The sequence below is a fragment of the Microtus oregoni genome, unplaced genomic scaffold (assembly GCF_018167655.1).
Source record: "Microtus oregoni isolate MIOR12 unplaced genomic scaffold, Mior012 000005F_ref0000423, whole genome shotgun sequence".
NCBI classification, from domain to species: Eukaryota; Metazoa; Chordata; class Mammalia; order Rodentia; family Cricetidae; genus Microtus; species Microtus oregoni.
In genome coordinates, this window is record NW_024543064.1 from 16644739 (window position 1) to 16661978 (window position 17240).

Sequence of the window (17240 nt, forward strand, 5' to 3'; positions counted from 1 at the left end):
TGGGGAGACTAAGAGCTCAAGGTAGAAATGGTATTGCTAGTTCCTTTAGACATTAGTCCATTCTTAGATCCTTTCAGAATTAAGTACTATTTCTCATAGCTGGGCTTTGTAAGTGCAGATAGCCTAGATTCTAAGGGTAAGAATCTAGAGTATATTCAAGTCAGTACATACTCTTCTTGCTCAGCTTTTCCCCCTTTAAAAAGTCCTGTTTGGGGACTAGAGAAACAATTGAGCACACAACATCAGCTCCAGGGGATCCAACATCCTCTTCTACCTCCACGGGCACAGAAACTTTTTTTAGAACCCTTTTTTTTTTTTTGTTTTTGTTTTTGTTTTTGGAGACAGGGTTTCTCTGTGGCTTTGGAGCCTGTCTTGGAACTAGCTCTGTAGACCAGGCTGGTCTCGAACTCACAGAGATCTGCCTGCCTCTGCCTCCCGAGTGCTGGGATTAAAGGCGTGTGCCACCATCGCCCGGCTAGAACCCTATTTTTAATTGTACCTAATTTTATGGCTGCTTGTAGGGTTGCTTGGGAGGAGTTTTTAGGTAGAATATGCTAGACCTTGTTCTAGAGTATTTTTCAATATCACAACCCAAAAGACTTGGTATCTACTCTCAAACACATTCCTGCTTTAGAAGGCCCTGCTCCCTATGGCTCAAAGTTTAGGATGTCCAGGCAATCTTAGCTAGCACGAACTGATCAAGAGACTTGAGTAAACCTGACTAGTGGTAGATCAGCCTTCAAAAGTCAACAGGAATTTGGCAATTCAAACACAATAAATTACGTCTGTAACTTGCTTGATTTCTATACCCTCCTCCCCCAATAGCCAATCCCACGACTCTTTTTTGCTGGAGAACATACAATCCGGAACTATCCAGCTACAGTCCATGGTGCTCTGCTGAGTGGGCTTCGAGAAGCAGGAAGGATTGCAGACCAGTTTTTGGGAGCCATGTACACTTTGCCTCGTCAGGCCACATCAGGTGTCCCTGCACAGCAGTCTCCAAGCATGTGAGACAGATGGTTCTGAAAAAAGAGGCCCAATGGATGTGTAATCTGCCATGTAAGCGAGCTCTTCTAGCAATACTCGATCCTACTGAGGAACTGTCATCAGCTGCAGGACTCCTAGTTTGACAGCAGAGGCTGGCTCCTTTGACTGACAGCACAGAGAGGAACTTACCTGTTAATCTGGAATGATGTCTCCATAAAGACTGAGACAAGCAAGTACTGCGAGGTATCCTCTTCATTTATCGGTGTTTGGCTTTTTTTTTAATATATTTTGAGAATAAAACTTTAAAATAATTTTATATGAATATTTATTTTTAATTATGTGTGGGTATGTACACTTATGTGGGTGGCCATGGAGGCCAGTGGCTTTGGATCCCCTAGAGCTGTTGTGAACCATCCAGTGTGTGCTGGGAGCCAAACTCAGGTCCTTTGCAAGAACAGTATGTTTTTACCACTGGGCCATCATCTCTCTAGCCTCATAAAATTAGCTTGATCTTTTGAATTAAAGCTTTATTTGCATAGTAGACAAGTGCTGCTCCCTCGGAAATGCAAATCCTACCTTTGACCCAGTAGCATATATATATATTTTCTTCATACTGTAGTAAGGTGGAAGCCATGTCAAAGACATGTTTAGTTAGGTCCAAGGACTCCTACTGAGTTACACTGACAGCTCCTCTTTAAAATTTGTTTTGTGCATTGATGCTTGCTGACCTGTGTTTATATGTACTACACACATGCCCACGCACTTCCGTGCAGGCTCCAAATCTGGGTTCAGTGCTCTTAACCATGGAGCCATCTCTCTAGCCCCATTATAATTCTTAAGGGCATGTTTTTCACTTTTCATACTAATTGGCATGGAGCCACCTTGCAGTTAAACTGTCTCTGTAAGGCTACTACTGTAAAGTACTTAGAGCCCAAGTCTAATGCACACATCTCAAAACTCTTCCTATAGTGTCTGTGAAGTCTCCTCTACTATATAAGGTATTTTTTAATATGACCTAGGATGACCATGAACTCAGGATCCTCAGCTTCCCCATGTATTGGGATTACAGGCTTACACCACTATACCCAGCTCTAAATGATGTTCAATTGAAGAACATTGTATTGTGTTTTAGCTAGATAAAAAATGGAGTGGGGTTTTTCCCCTAGACTCACCAAGTGACACTACTAGAAAATAATGTTTAAAAAATGGTGTTAGTGATGGAAAGTTACTGCTGCAGTGGGAGGTGCTGGAAGTACTCCGAAGGGAGTTCACGAAGGTCCTGCAGTCAGTGGCTGATGGTTTTAATTTTTTTTTTTTTCCAGACACGGTTTCTCTGTGTAGCCTTGGCTGTCCAGGAACTCACTGTGTAGACCAGGCTGGCCTTGACAGACCCACAGAATTCCACCTTCTGCCTCCCAAGTCCTGGGGTTAAAGGCGTATGCCTGCCACCCAGCTCAGTGGCTGATGCTCTTTGAAGAGTGTTATTGTGTGGTGGTGGTGACGCACACCTTTAATCCCAGGACTCGGGAGGCAGAGGCTGGAAGATTGCCTATGAGTTTCAAGACAGCCAGGGCTGGCTACAAATGGGACCCTGTCTCCAAACAGGACTTTGTTTTTTGAGACAGTTTATGTGCGTAGTTGTGGCTGTTCTCGAACTCATTCTGTAGACCAGGCTGGCCTGGAACCTGAGAGATCCACTTGCCTCTGCCTCCCAAGTGCTGGGACTGAAGGTGTGCAACATCACCACCTGGCGCGACAATTATCTTTGACAATAGATAAGCCTAAAAAGAAAATAGAGCAAAGAGGTAGCTGCTGGTTTGGTTTATTTCTAGACAGGGCTTCTCTGTGTAACAACAGTCCTAAGCACCCACTTTGTAGACCAGGCTGGCCTCGAACTCACAGAGATCGCCTGCCTCTGCCTCCCGAGTGCTGGGATTAAAGTCATGTGCGCCAGCACCACCTGGCTTATAGCTGCTGGCTTTAACTCTGGTTCAGTTAGAACAGTTTTACAGCATAAATTACAGCTAGGTATTTTACCTAAATTTGTGAAGCTCCGTACCAGCAGCACCAATTCAGAGATAAGAGCTGTTTCCAGGAATTATATTGACAAAATTGGCATCACTGACTCAAAGGAGCATATAGAAATGAGGGAGCTTTATTGGTTACAATATTGTGCTGCAGAGCCAACAGAGAGCATTACAGCCTAAGGACACATGCAGACAGGCAGCTTCAACTATACACATGCACCCAAGGAGCCCTGAGCCACTGCCCGTGGCTGTGCCCTGCTTTCCAGAGGCAGTTCCTGGCCTCTCTGGTCCCATACTTGGAGCAGGAATGTAGAAGCTGCTGCACCTAGACTCCAAGGGGCAGAGGTGAAGCCAGAGCCACCTGCCTGGACAAGCAGGTATGGACCGACAGAGCTGAGGCCCCAGTAAAGGGCCGATCATGCGTAAGTTTATTTAAGGGCTATCTTCCTAGCCCTCCCAATCTTTAAAATACAAAAAATAGACTTTATTCTCTTAAAAATACATTCCGTTCAATACATGTTCTGAGCTGTGAAGCAGCAGGAAAATAGGACCTCTTTCCTATGACCTTGGTTGAGGTGTTGAGGAGAACCCTGTTCCCCATTCAGGGTGTTCAAAAGATAATCCCTAGAAAGCAGCTCTTACAAAGCAGTCTTTGTCAGGGAAAAAACCCATGCTGACACAGGCAGCCGGGAGCCAGCCTCTGTCCCTGCTTCTTTACTGACCCACTAAATCTAACAACTGACACTGCCCAGGACAAGAAAGTCCATTACTACTCTAGACACCAGCCGTTGCTGCAGGAGAGGGATGACTGGTGTGCAAGCTTGCCTGTAGCCTTGGCCCCACACAAATCCCTTTAACTCATACTCTGAACTGTTTCACTGCCACAGAAACAGACCTGGCATGGCTTCCTGCCTGCTGCCCTACAGCCTTTTCTACTGTTTCAGTACCCAAGTGGCAGGGAACAGCAGCAGGTATAGGACACCAGCTCTTCATCTTCAGCCAAGCAGTTCTAGAACCAAGTTCTTCTAACTCAGAACTCTCGGATACACACCTGCTGGCTCAATTCAGCCATCTACCGATACTACTGAAGAGAAGCACTTGTCGTAAAAGTGGGCCTGTTAATGGGGACTAAGGGAATATTTGGCTTGATTAGACAACAGTTTGACTATGGATCTTCCTTCTATTTGGAGGCTTCCTCTAACATCCAACTTAGATCCAAAGGTTACATCTTGGTGATCTTTTTTTCAGAAGTGATGTGCCTTCCACCCTTGGAATTCCACGGGAAGTACAGAGGAACCAAACCCTTCAAATTTCACTTGCTTAGTATAAATATTGTTGTCTGCAATGCTGAAGGCATTTAAAAATAAAATCTACTTTACAGCGGTTCAACAAAGTGTGCAGATTAAAGAAATAATATCCTGAAATAATTGTTACAATCAAATGCTATTGCACTCGGATTTTCAAAATGGCAGCCCACCGCTGTCCCTTTTCCACAGAACATTTCAAATAGCAGCAGGTGTTGGTGCTGCTAAAACGTGGAAAGATCCAGACTTTGGCACCAGGAGCTACAGCACCAGAATACAGGGTTCAACACCCAAAGACAAAAATTATTGGCGTTATCTTTTGATATAAAGGCTTGGTGCCCTTATTTCTATCTGCAGAGAAGAGCCACAGACTGTTTCCTACACTCTTCAGTGGACCGCCATAGAGGTTTGCTTCCTTTGAACTCAGGGCTGCCGACTGGCACAGGAGAGTGGCGGGGGACTGAAAGTGAAAGGTTGTAGCCTTGAGGGAAGGAGTTCTGGCCAAGTGACCCAAAAGCAGCAGCAGGAACAGATCTTAAAAACACTATCCTAGTTGTACATCAAGTTGGGATGTGGAGGCAAGACAGATGGCAATGCCCTCGGGTTAGCAAAACTCCATTATAACAGAAGTGCTAGCAAGTTGTTCCTGTCCCTGGGGATTCAAAAAAGCAAACACAGTAGATCTCCTCACACCCTGGCAGGATGGCTGAGTCTGTCTGATGCAGACAAGGGCAGATAGTGCCAGTGTGTGTGCTGAGTAAGGGTGGAGGAGATTACTCAGTCCTCCTGAGGATGTCCTGAGTCTTCCCTGTAGCCAGGAAATTCACAGGAGAGGCACGGAAACAGGAATCAAACAGATCTGTTAGAGAAAGCACCTAGCTTGAAAGCCAGGAACCGTGGCACTGGGGGACACTGGTGCCACATAGACCTGAGACCACCCAATCTAATCCCTTCACCCCAGACTGAAGACAGGCCTTACAGAGTTCTCTGAGCTCACCCCCATGACAGAAACATGAGGAGAAAGTATAAGACCAGGAAGACAACTGAAGGCAGACATTCCCCAGCCTCCTATGAACATCACCTTCCAAAAGCAAGAGTCAGCTCACGCAGCATGGCGAAAACAAGTTTGGAACACCAAAGTTAAGGCCTTAGAGGTCATCCACTCCAATGAACTCATTTGAGCTGTGAAGCAGCAGTGGCAGAACACTTGCCTAGCATGCCACGTCCTAGGTTCAATACCAGCATGCACGTGTGTACACACATGCGAGCAACAAATGAAAAACCAACAAAACTCATCTTAAAGATAGGGGAAACTGAGGCTCCAAGAAGACAATGACTTGCCAAAGGTCAGAGTGACAAGCCAGGGGAAATGGGGAAAGTGGCTTCGAGACTCCTAGTCTAGTGATAAGACAATGACATCAATTTCACAAAGGTAGCCATGGAGGATCCCTTTGAACTGAAAGAAAGCTTCAAAAACTCCAGCGACAAGCAAACAGTTCTTAACCTCCCCATGTAGTTGGTATAAGGAGATAAAAGTTTGTTTTTTATTTATCTGCCTTCCTAAAAGGCTTAATGCACTTTGAACTGCATAAATCTGAGGCCCTCAACAGGCAGAGATACTGGCTTTCCTCCAATGAAATCACTGATATAATGATCTACTCGTAGACACAAGGGCTTGCTTTTGTGGGAATGGAGCATCAGCAGTCAGCATGGTAAAGTGCGAGGCCTCCTCCATGGGGCGGAAGAGGAATGGGAGAGAGCAGTCAGTCCATGCCTTTCATGGAGCTATTGCTTGTGGAGTGACTAAAGGAATCCACTTGTTTTGTTTGCGTTCCCACTTGCTGGGCACTTCCTAGAAGGCAGAGTATGCTGAGTCAGCCAGCTCGGTCTAGGAGATTTTCCCAAGATGAGAATGATGAGAAGTCAATTGAAATTTCCAGCCCCTGGGGAGAGCTGAGGTGATGCCAGCAGCAATGTTGGTGCCCAGGAAAGGCGATGCGTGAGATCTGTTTCCGATGCCTTTGGAAGGTGAGCCAAGTGCTGGAGTTGGAGGATGGTGTCATTCCATTTGGTGTCATGCTCTGCCTCCCAGAAACTGGTTAGCCAAAAGCCAAGTCAGGGAAGCTTCAACATAAGGGTAATCCCATAATTACTTAAGGGACACAGCACAAACCCTTTTCCTGTTTCCAAATTCTCAACAACTCAGACAGGAATATAAGCCCCCTAGATGGAAATGATGGCTGATGGTTCTTAGTGGGGGACCCCTTAGGGCAAACAAGGAGCTAACTGGATATGGTAAGGAGACAAATCGGCATCAACTACACGGCGAAAGGGGCTGGGCTTTGATATACAAACAGCTCACCAAGGAGCAGAGAAGAGAGCTTTTGGCTGCCTCTATATGGTGATGGGTTTCTATTGCTTCCCATTTTGGGGTCTGAGAGTGGTCCATGCTACCTTGGAAATAGGGACGAGAGAGGACTACTCATGCATCAGGGAAGGCTGGGCCTGAGGACTGGTTTGTAGTCTCTGATCCTATCCAGACAATTGGCAAAAATTACCTGAGCCATAGCCTGGCTCTCTACAGTCTCCCAGCCAAGGCCTTTGTGTCTAGCCTGATTAACTGGCCTTGGAAAGGTGGGGAGGAGCTGAGAAGCAGGAGAAGGGAAGAAACAGCAGATTTCACCTAGCTGGCTCAGTCTTCCTCAGCGTAAGGCCTGGCTGGCTGTAGTCGCTCCTCAGCCCAGACTCGCTCAGGCTCTGGCAACCCCTGCTTCCCAGGCAGTTCAGAATGCTCCAAGGCGCTGTGCACTCGCCTGCTGATAACAGATGTGCTGTCTTCCCCTTCCTCCTGTGCCAATGAGTAACACAAATAGAAAGTGAGCTGCAGGGTCTCTTCCACTCTGGTAAGCTCTCCCACCTGGAATAGACACCACATTACACAGTAACTGCAAAGACTTTTTTTTTTTTTTTTTGTGGTAGTGGGGCACAAGTCAGTATAAAACCCCTTGGAAATAAAGAACTGAGGATACCAAGAGGCCCTAACTGAACAGAAGCCTGTTTTAGGCTCTGACGTGGAGCAGGACCCCAGGTGGCATATGTGAGAGCCACTTCCTTGCTGCATGGCAGGAGTGTGCTGAAGAGAAAGTTAGCTCTTTAGTTCTTGTGTATGATCTATGAGAAAGCCACTCGCCTTCCTCTTATACTATTCTGTCCCCTGACTTGTAGCTCCCTGAGACCTCAGCAAATCCTTAAGACTTAAGATAAGCATCTTTCTCCCCACTCTTGGAATTCTGCCTTGCCAATATTCTTTGTCAAATAGTAATGAGTATGAGCAGAAAAGGTAGGCAGCCAGGGTAGAGAGGCATTCCACAGAGGAATCTTAGGTTCCAATCTGCACTCGGGTTTATTCATCTGGACAACTTTCAATAAGTCACCTTGTCTGTGACCTTCATCTTTACCACTCACAGGTGGAAAGTGAGGACAGTACTGTTCATAGTGCTGTTTTAAGGGACAATGGGTGAAGCCAAATGTCAACCTAAAAGATTGACAAGCTTGTCCAGTTAACCCACTGTCGCCTTCCTTTTAAAAAAGTGCTAGTATGGGCTGAAGAGAAGTCTCGATGGTTAAGAACACTGCCTACACTTCCAGAAGATCTAGGTTAGATTCCCATCATCCACATGGCAACTCACAACCATCAGTAACTCTAGTCCCAGGGTGTCTGACTCTCTCCTAGCCTCTGTGGTACCAGGAACAGACTTGGTACACAGACATACATGCAAACAAAATACCCATATGCACTAAAGAAATAAAAATGTGAATCTTTAAAAGGTATTTGTTTGTCTAGAGGCAAGGCATTTTCATGGTCATGGGGTTCAGGTCCAAGACACTCTGGGGCCTTCTCTGTTCTGACACTGGCTCTCTGACACTTGGTTCTGGTTTCATCCATCCCTTGATGAGCCATATGGAAGCACTCACACACAGACAATACAATGGATCAGGCCCATCTGGAACAAAAGAAAGTGACACTTGGATATAAAGCTCTCACTCCCCCTATGTGGCTGCCCACAGAGACTTGCTAACCAACTGAGGCAGGACAGAAAAGAAACCTGTTCATTGCCATCCACAGGTACCCAAGAGGTTCCTGTTTACTCTGGATCCCTTGGGCAAACCAAGGAACAAATGCTACTTTGCTTGCCTCCCCTCATGTGAAAGCAAAAATGAAGACAGACTAGATGAGGGTGCTGGAAGTCACGCTGCTTCCTGCCAACCCTGAGACTGAGGAAATAGAAGAGGAAGGAAAGTGATGCTCACCATGCTTACTGAGTGGTTCCAGGAGGCAGCAGTGATGGTGTCTCCTATCCGATTCCTCCGGGTGAGAACTTCTGATGCGGTGAGGCTACTTTGGGTCCTTCTGGAGGAAAGTTCAGGACCATCCCCTGCATTTCCTACCTTTCGAGTGCCCTGATCCGAAGGGAGGGACCTGGGCTGTTCAAGCTCTAAGAAGTCTGTGGAAGACCTCTGTGTGTAGGCATTGGTAGATTCCATGTGCCTACCTACTCGAGTTTGGGTGTCTTCTGAACATTTCAAGTCTCGCTTACTCTTCCAGGCATTCCGCACAGTGACGTGTCTGGCATCTGCACAGCCCACCTCTGAAGAGGCACTGTGGCTTTTCCACCTGATTGTCTCTGCTGGGGGGGCATGACTGTTCCTCTCCACAGAATCGGATGGCTTAATTACAATGCTGCTCCTGGAGACCACTGTCTCTGGTCTATTCTTGGGAGAGCCATCTCCCGTTCTTTCAGCTTCTGTGAGCTGCAAGGTAATGTCATGTTTATGAATAGAGAGCTCGAGGGGGGAGTTGACATGGTTGCTAGCTGCTGTGAGCTCTGGAGGCCCCACCTGGATGTTGCTGGTGGAGGTGTGCCTCTCCCTTGGGGCCTCTCCTGGGATGGCTCTAGGGCCACTGTTGTCGGTGGGGTAGATGGTGATGCTGCTTGTCACTTTGCTTGGCACAGGTTTAGAGGTGGATTTCTGCTTCTCCAGGACAACCTCAGACCCAGATCCTCCCATGATTTTTTTCACATCCTTATCAATGATAACAGGTTTTATAATTGCTCTAGACCGCAGGGCCTCTCTAGGGCTGAAGGGCCTTTGGTTTTTTACCCCAGCACCATTGGCATCTGGCAATTCTACAGCATTGGAGGAAACTCTGGTAGATTTCACAGATTCATTTTCTATTGCAGCATTTTTATCATTTTCAAATAGGGCAGTTCTAGGTCCCCCTCGGGACTTGACCTTTTCTCTAGAGTTTGGCTGTTGTTTGGGCTCTGGCTCTGGGGTGATAGTTGTGCTCACCAACTTGGCAGTAACAAGAGAGTCTATGTCCAAGTCATCATCCGAGTCTGGCTTCTCTCTGTCACTGGATTTGATGACACGACACCTTAGGGCTTCATGCTGGCTGCTGTCTTCCATTACAACTGCTACAGACTGCTCAACTCCTTCTTTATTTGGCACGGAAAAGCCCTGAAGTATATTTTCTTGGCTTCTTGAACTATAAGGATACTTTGATAAAATAGGAGCTTTAGAATTTGGAAAATTGGCATCAGCCTCCAGGCCATTAGCAGCCTTTTTGCCCTTAGAAATCCCTTCTGAGGAGGCTCTTCGGGATGAGGACAAAGCTCCAGTGGTCTTAGAACAGCCAGAATCTACAGCCTGAGTTACTTGACTTCCATTGCCAGGCACCTGTCCTCTCTTCCCACAGTGTGCCTCAGAGGTCTCAGAAGTCTTGTCACCTCTACCCATTGTATCATTAGGAACAGACCCATGGGTAGAGTCATTGAATGTTCGAGTTGTCTTTTCAACTTTCCCCTTAAGTCCACTCTCAGTGCCTGGCTTGGGAGTTCCCTTCCAAACTTTATTGTGCTCCTGGGCAGCAGGGGGGTAACGGCTAAGCACTGATGGCTGCTCCCTATTCTTTTTCCCTTCAGTCTGAGAGGACCCAGGTAAAAATCGGTCTTCAGCTCTCTTTGTCTCCTGAGGTCCACTGTCTGTACCCACTCCCGGGTTAGAAGCTTTTGCTGCCCTTCTGTTGGTGAAAATAGGAGACGAAGCCTGCTTATTGCTTAGAGAATAGTTTTCATTGTTGAGAGCAAACTCCCTGTTCCGGATCCTTTCCCGCTTATGTTGAGGAGACAGTTCCCGGGATGTGTGCCTGGACATGGATGTCTCAGCCCCATGGCCTCTTAACTTAGTCCTCTCGTGCCTGCCTCTGCCCAATAAGAAAGCATCTTCCCCTTCAATGTCCCCATTTCCTAACTCTTTCTGTTTCTTGACTTGCAGCTTCATATCCTCTAGCTGGCTAACCAAGATTCTGTTTTTATTCAGTTCTGTTAGGTAATTATCCTGAAGGTCATTGTTTTTAGCCCTCATTTTCTTAAGCTCTTCTTCCAAAGATTCAAAGTGTTTGATTTGTGTCTTAAGTTTCTGAATCTCTTGGTTGAGGTCTTTGACTTTGTTGTCCTCCTGGTTCCGGTTCTTTTCATTTTCTGATTTGTCTCTGGTTTCATTCTCAACCTGCTTTAGGTAGTCCAGACTGTCCTTCCTTCTGGATTCTTTGGATGGCAGCGTGGAGGAGATGCCATCCTCAATACGCAGGTCACTCCTCTCCAGAAGGGTAGAAGCATTCCTTGTATGATCTCGGTTCATTTTCTTGTTCTGCTCCAGTTTTTGAGTAAGCTCTCTTATTAATTTTTCATTTTCTTTCTCCTTTTCATTCAAGTATTTTCTTTCATTTACAAAGCTCAGGGTTAATGATTTTAGCTTTTCTAATTCTGATACTAAACTTTGCTCAGTTTTATCCAAGCGGTCCTCTGAAGATTCCAGGTCTTTTACTTTGACTCTGAGCGTTTCCAACTCAGAAGAGATTTTCTTGGTCAGATTTCTCTCTTCATTCAGGCTCAAACAAAGCTGGGAACATTCGTTCTTGCTCCTGCTCAGAGCCTCCTCTAGCTTCTCTAGATCAGCCATTCGTTTCTGAAGCCACTCAATCTCAGATTTTAGCTCTCGGGTAAGGTTTTCCTCCTCTTCAAGTTTCTCCTTCATCATATGACACAGGTCCTCTGCTCTCTTGATTTCCTCATCTTTACCTTCAATCTTGAGTACCCGCTGGCGCAGTACCTCAATCTCAGCCAGCATGCTGGAGTTGCTGCCCTCTGCCTGGGTCACCTTGTCCTGGAGGTCCAGGAGCTCATCCTCAGCTTTGTGGAGGTTTTTTGTGGCTTCCTCCAACTCATCGAGGCGGCGGCTCAGGCTCTGTAATTTAAACCGCAGATGGCGACTGGAGGCAGAATCCTTGTAGCTGGCCATGTCTGCCATGTCTACAGCCAGCCAAGGTGGACTGCTAAAGGCATCCGACTGCACTGGAGAAACTGGTTACCTTTCTCTTGGCATCCACAACCTTCTTTGGCAACTGAAGACCATTATAAGTCTACAGAATGGAAGCAGAAAAGCATGTCAGCAAACTTAAAAAATACATTGTTAGTTTGACAATAGCATGGCATAAGAGTTCTGGGAACCCCAATTCTCATGGCAGAGTACAAGGATATCCACCATATGCACAACCTCTACACTTTCTATATTCACTAAATATAGAGCCTTTCTTCCTTAGCTGTAAAATGAGAATAGTCCTCTCTCCCCAGTACCCTTGTGAGAACATGGGTGAGCTCTTGGTAACAACACACTAAATAATCTTGCAGTAGGACAAGGGGAAGAGAGGGAGAGGGTGCAGACCAAAAGAGGGAAGAAGTAATTATTTGAAACAAGTTGGTGAAAGAACTTACATTTAAAAAATACTTCCCCAAACAGAACAAAGTTAAAACAGAACAGACACAAAGATACATAAGAAAACCACAATTCATAAAAGCAACAGGTCTTAAGAAATTGTCTCAATCATTTGGCTGTTCTAACACTGGATCATTTATAAACACCAGATGAGGTTCTAGAAACGGGGAAAATGCAAACTCGGGCCACCAGCAGGGTCTTCTATGCCAGGAACAGACCTGGTGGTGTCCACTCGTAGGAGAGAATCTTAAATCTCTGGATTTAAGTAGTGGAAGGACAAAAAAGGTTAAAGTCCCTTTTGTAAGGGTGAGAGGTCCAATCACCTCTTAAAGGCCCCACCTTTTAATTAAATCGGGGAAGGTTAAATTTGAACTTGAGTTTTGTGGGACACACATTCAAATCATAGCAACAACTTTGAAGAAACAACGGACCCTTACCTGACTGGCAAGTAGAAGACAAAAGACTTGGTGATGCGTAAGAAGTAAACTGTCAATCTAAGCTATGTACCCCCTACAACCACTAAACATGAGTTTAATTTAATGAACTCTTGAGCACCATCAATGAACGAGAGAAGGCATGTGCACAGCACATCTCAATACTATCAGATGACACTCTATTCAAGGCTCATAGTCAAGGCTATAAACAACTGTGGTGGCTGGTGTCAATTGTCAACTTGATAGACTCTAGAATCACCTGGGAGATGGGCTTCTGCACATGGGGGTGGGGAGTTGATTATATTCATTGCTGCCCATTGTGGGTAGCCTTTCCTTGGCAAGGATCCTAGACTATGTAACTGGAGAAAAGGAGCTCAACAGCAGCAGCATGCATTGCTCTCTGTCCTTGCTTGTGGATGTGCTAGGATCACTCAAGATGCCTGCCACCTTGGTAGACTGTGCCCTTGAACTGTAAGCCAGATAAACCCTTTCTCCCTTGAGCTGCTTTGATCACATCAAAAGAAAAGTCACTAAAACACCTCAACAATTCTAAAAGAAATCTTAAATTAGACCACAAAGGATAAAACAATAATAATAAATAATAATAATAAAACAAATAATTTCAGAAGACAGCTGAAATACATTTTGAAATGAAAGAAAATACAACTTTCTCAAATTTGGAGGATTAAACTCATAACGACACAAAAGAGAAGGTGGTAAGATTTTTAAGAGCCAGAGGACTGGAAGTCTGCTGTGAGATAGTGTCTTCTGTGTATGACAGGGAGTTGCACTCATGAAATCTTACCAAGAGGTTGCCCAAACCAAAGTTAAACAATGACACCACTAGATAACATCCCAACATGGATGGAGAAGTCTCGCAAGGCCCAACCCCTAGATGAAGAGAAACAAGCAATGGGTGCTAATTCCAAGTGGTCAACCCTAAATAAATATTTACTCGGTAGGGCTGTGTGTGTAAAACAATAATTAAAGACGTCATGGATTCAGTTATGACCACCATATGCACATAGGTATAGAGGATGAGAGAGTGGGTGTAAATGATGAAAATACAATATTTGTGTATAAAATTCTCTAACGTAAGACGTTGTAGGATGAAAAAAAAAAGTTGAGGGATGAAGTGAAGTGTTGCTTAGAGATCTTGATGGCACTGGGTACAGATGGTAGATGAACTTGTAGCAATCAGTAAACTTTTCATCTTAAGAAAGAAACAAAAGGCAAAGTAAACAGATGGTGGTAGTTCCAGCTGCCAGGTCAGCACGAGACCACTCTCTATCAGGTAGTTAAGTAATTAATTCATTAAAATCAAGCAGAAGTAGTACAGAAAGATGAGTGGAAATCAAACTAAAACAAGGAAACAAATAGAGGTGTTAAAGACAAAGCTGGCTCTGACCAGATGATGGGGCTGGAGAGACGGTTTAGCCACTAACAACACTTGATAAGTAATTGTAGAAAACGTGAGTTTTAGTTCCCATTACAATTCCAGTTCCAGGATGCCCTCATTTGGTTTTCACAGGCACCTGGATGCATCACACACACAAGTAATGCATCTTTTAAAGAACTTTTTTTTTTTTTAGCTGTCCCCAGGTTTGCTTTAAAAATTACAGAGCAGGGTTGGAGAGATGGCTCAGAGGTTAAGAGCATTGCCTGCTCTTCCAAAGGTCCTGAGTTCAATTCCCAGCAACCACATGGTGGCTCACAACCATCTGTAATGAGATCTTGTGCCCTCTTCTGGCCTGCAGGCATACAGACAAAACATTGTATACATAATAAATAAATATTTAAAAAAAAAATTACAGAGCAGAACAGATTCAAGACTCCACATGATGTTTTGACATTAAATATATCCTTTTACAATGGAAAAGACAATAAAAGAGAAAACACTACACATACATATCAGAGACATTAAAAAGATAGGTGATTAGTCCATTTCACCTGAATTGCCAAATTTTAGCCAGAGTTATTCATAAATTACTGAGAGTCACAATCTATAAAGAAACTGATCATCAATAATCTTACAAAGCCCAAATAACTTTACTGGTTAGACATTTAGAAAAGACTCCACCAGTTTTCCAGAAGACAGAGCCAGAAGTTCTTCCCAGTTCATTCTGTGAGCCCAGCAAAACCCTCATGAGACCAAAGACATCACGGGAAAGTAAAATCCACAGACCAATACATCATTTACACAGAAACATCAAAGATCTTCAACAAATGAAATCTAACAATATATAGGAAGAATTATATGCTCAACTAATTGGCTTTATCCAAGAAATGCAAGCTTCAGCTTTTAAAAACTGACAAAGTCATCACAATAGGTCCAAGAAGAAAACAGACATGATAACACATGGAGAAACTCAAGGTCTCCCTGCTAGGATGAGGGACAATGTAGGAATGTCTTCAATGTCTCTTTCAACTCTGTACCAGAAGCTTAGATAATACAGTTAGGAAAGAAAATAAAAGATATGCTGATTGGAAGGAAAGAAAAACCTCTGTTTGAGGATAACATGTCTATCTGGAGAAAATTCAGAATGAGCAATAGAAAGTCACCTTTAAAAAATCAGTGATGATTATAAGAATAGACAAATTATATATATATATATATATATATATATATAGAGAGAGAGAGAGAGAGAGAGAGAGAGAGAGAGAGCGCACACTCAAAGTTGAGTGGTAGTGGTGCACACCTTTACTCCCAGCACTTGGGATGCAGAAACAGGTGGATCTCTTGTGAGTTCAAGGCCAAAGTGGTCTACAAATCATTTCCAGTTCAGCAAGGGCTACACAAAGAAACCCTATCTCAAAAAACCAACAACAAAAATTCAACCACTTCTCAATGTAACGACGAGTAAGTAAAATTGGAAATTAAAGAACAGTATCATTTTTATTTGCACTATAAAAATGAAGTATAGCTATAAGCCCCAAAAGTACATACATGTTTCATATAATGTTTTGCAGATTGTAAGACTTCTCACCTAAGTAAGTGGGGAGACTGTCCAGGCTCACTGGTAGGAAGACTCAATATAGTCTGGATATCAATTTTACATGCTCAACATAACCATAATCAAAATTCCCAACAACTATTGTGTGGATACTGACCAACTGATAAAGTTTTGTTTGAGTCAAATGACCAGAAGAACTAACACAGCATTAAGATTAACAAAACTGAGAACTGTGATACCTAAACTAAGAAAATTATCAGTCAAGGTAGTATGTATAAGAAAGACCAGACAGATAAAGGAATAAAACCACTCAGATAAATGCAGTCCACTGATCTCTAAGACCAAAGGCAATAAAACCGAACAAAAATAGTCTTCTCTATATATGATGCTAAAACCAGACCCATACACACAGATTTAAGTATAAAATGTAAAACTATCAACTCCTAAAAAAAGAAAAACCAGATGACCTTGAGAGTACAGTAGTAACCTCAGGTACTGTCCCAAAGTACAATCCATGAAAGAAAGAACTAGTAACCTAAGCTTGTTAAAGTGAAAGACATCATGACAAAACAAAGATTAGGAGACTATATATTTGATAATACCAGGATGGCAGTGCATACTTTTAATCCCAGAATTTGGGAGACAAAGGCAGATGGATCTCTGAGAGTTCAAGGCCAACCTAATTTACAAAGTGAGTTCCAGGATAGCCAGGGCAACAAATATTATCCAAAATATACAAATGCTTACCTCAGTAGGGAAAACATGAGTGAAAGACCTGAGTAGACATGGCAGCAAAGGACATAAACAGATTGCAAACGAGCACAGATCACGCTGACTTAGAACTGAGAAAGAAAGAGTGTATGTGATTCAAGTTCTAATCGTTCTTAAAAATAAAAACTCGTAGTCAGATTTTTAGGGGTGAAAGCTGAAGGATCAGAGAAGCAGTGCAGGAGCCACTGGAGTTCTTACCTTACCAATGCTCAGACCAAGGGATAATACTGTCTGGCCTCAGACTGAATGTTATCTCTATAAAACCTCAGACTGCAGACTGCTCCTGTCTCAAAAAAACAACCAAACAAACAAAAAAAACCCCCACAAAGACCCAAAATAACTACATACCAAATGTCCAAATCACAGATAACATGGAGGATAAAGAGTAACAGGAATTCTCAAGTCCATGTCAATGGTAATGCAAAATGGTATAAGCACTTTGAAGACGGTTTCTTACCAAACTAAGCATACTCTTACTATCTGACCCAGCACACATTTTTACCTTGTTTTCATACCCAAATGATTAAAAAAATTGTGTTCACATAAAAACTAGTATGTAACTATCTGTAGTAGCTGTATTTATAATTGCAAAGAGATCTACTCTAGTGAACACAGGGATAAACTGTTTCATCTAGACAATGGAAAATTATTCAATTCTAAAATGAAGCAAGTTATCAAGTTTAAAAAGGTTAGCAAGGTATAACTTCTAACTAAATGGCATCTGGAGAAGGCAAAACTATGGGAACAGGAAGACTGTTCCCACAGTTTTGGGAACATGGGATTTGAGGCAGTAAAATACTCTGCATAATACAATTATGGATGCATATCATTTTACCTCTGTCTAAACCTATAAAATATACAAGATCAAGAGTGAACCCTAGACTGGACGTGGTAACACACACGTTTAATCCTAGCACTTGGGAG

The 17240-nt window shown here is 43.7% G+C and overlaps 2 protein-coding genes across 8 annotated transcripts in view; one reads left to right on the plus strand and one right to left on the minus strand.

Moving 5' to 3' along the window:
• The window catches only part of Kdm1a (lysine demethylase 1A), a 51338-nt gene extending 49997 nt beyond the window's left edge, over positions 1–1341 (plus strand). Inside the window, exon 21 of one of the 4 annotated variants that reach the window (XM_041652678.1) lies at positions 826–1341. In XM_041652678.1, coding sequence (XP_041508612.1) covers positions 826–1011 — 186 coding nt within the window. In that variant the 3' untranslated portion in view covers positions 1012–1341. The remainder of the gene's footprint in view (positions 1–825) is intronic. The other 3 variants (XM_041652679.1, XM_041652680.1, XM_041652681.1) reach the window with 3 other exon arrangements.
• Positions 1342–3113: 1772 nt separating this feature from the next.
• Positions 3114–17240, minus strand: part of Luzp1 (leucine zipper protein 1) — a 77639-nt gene continuing 63512 nt past the window's right edge. For 2 of the 4 annotated variants that reach the window (XM_041651060.1, XM_041651061.1), the window contains exons 3-4: positions 8630–11804; positions 3114–7166 (exon numbers count right to left, since the gene is read on the minus strand). In XM_041651060.1, the coding sequence (XP_041506994.1) occupies positions 7011–7166; positions 8630–11692 (3219 nt within the window). In that variant the 5' untranslated portion in view covers positions 11693–11804 and the 3' untranslated portion in view covers positions 3114–7010. The remainder of the gene's footprint in view (positions 7167–8629; positions 11805–17240) is intronic. The other 2 variants (XM_041651063.1, XM_041651062.1) reach the window with 2 other exon arrangements.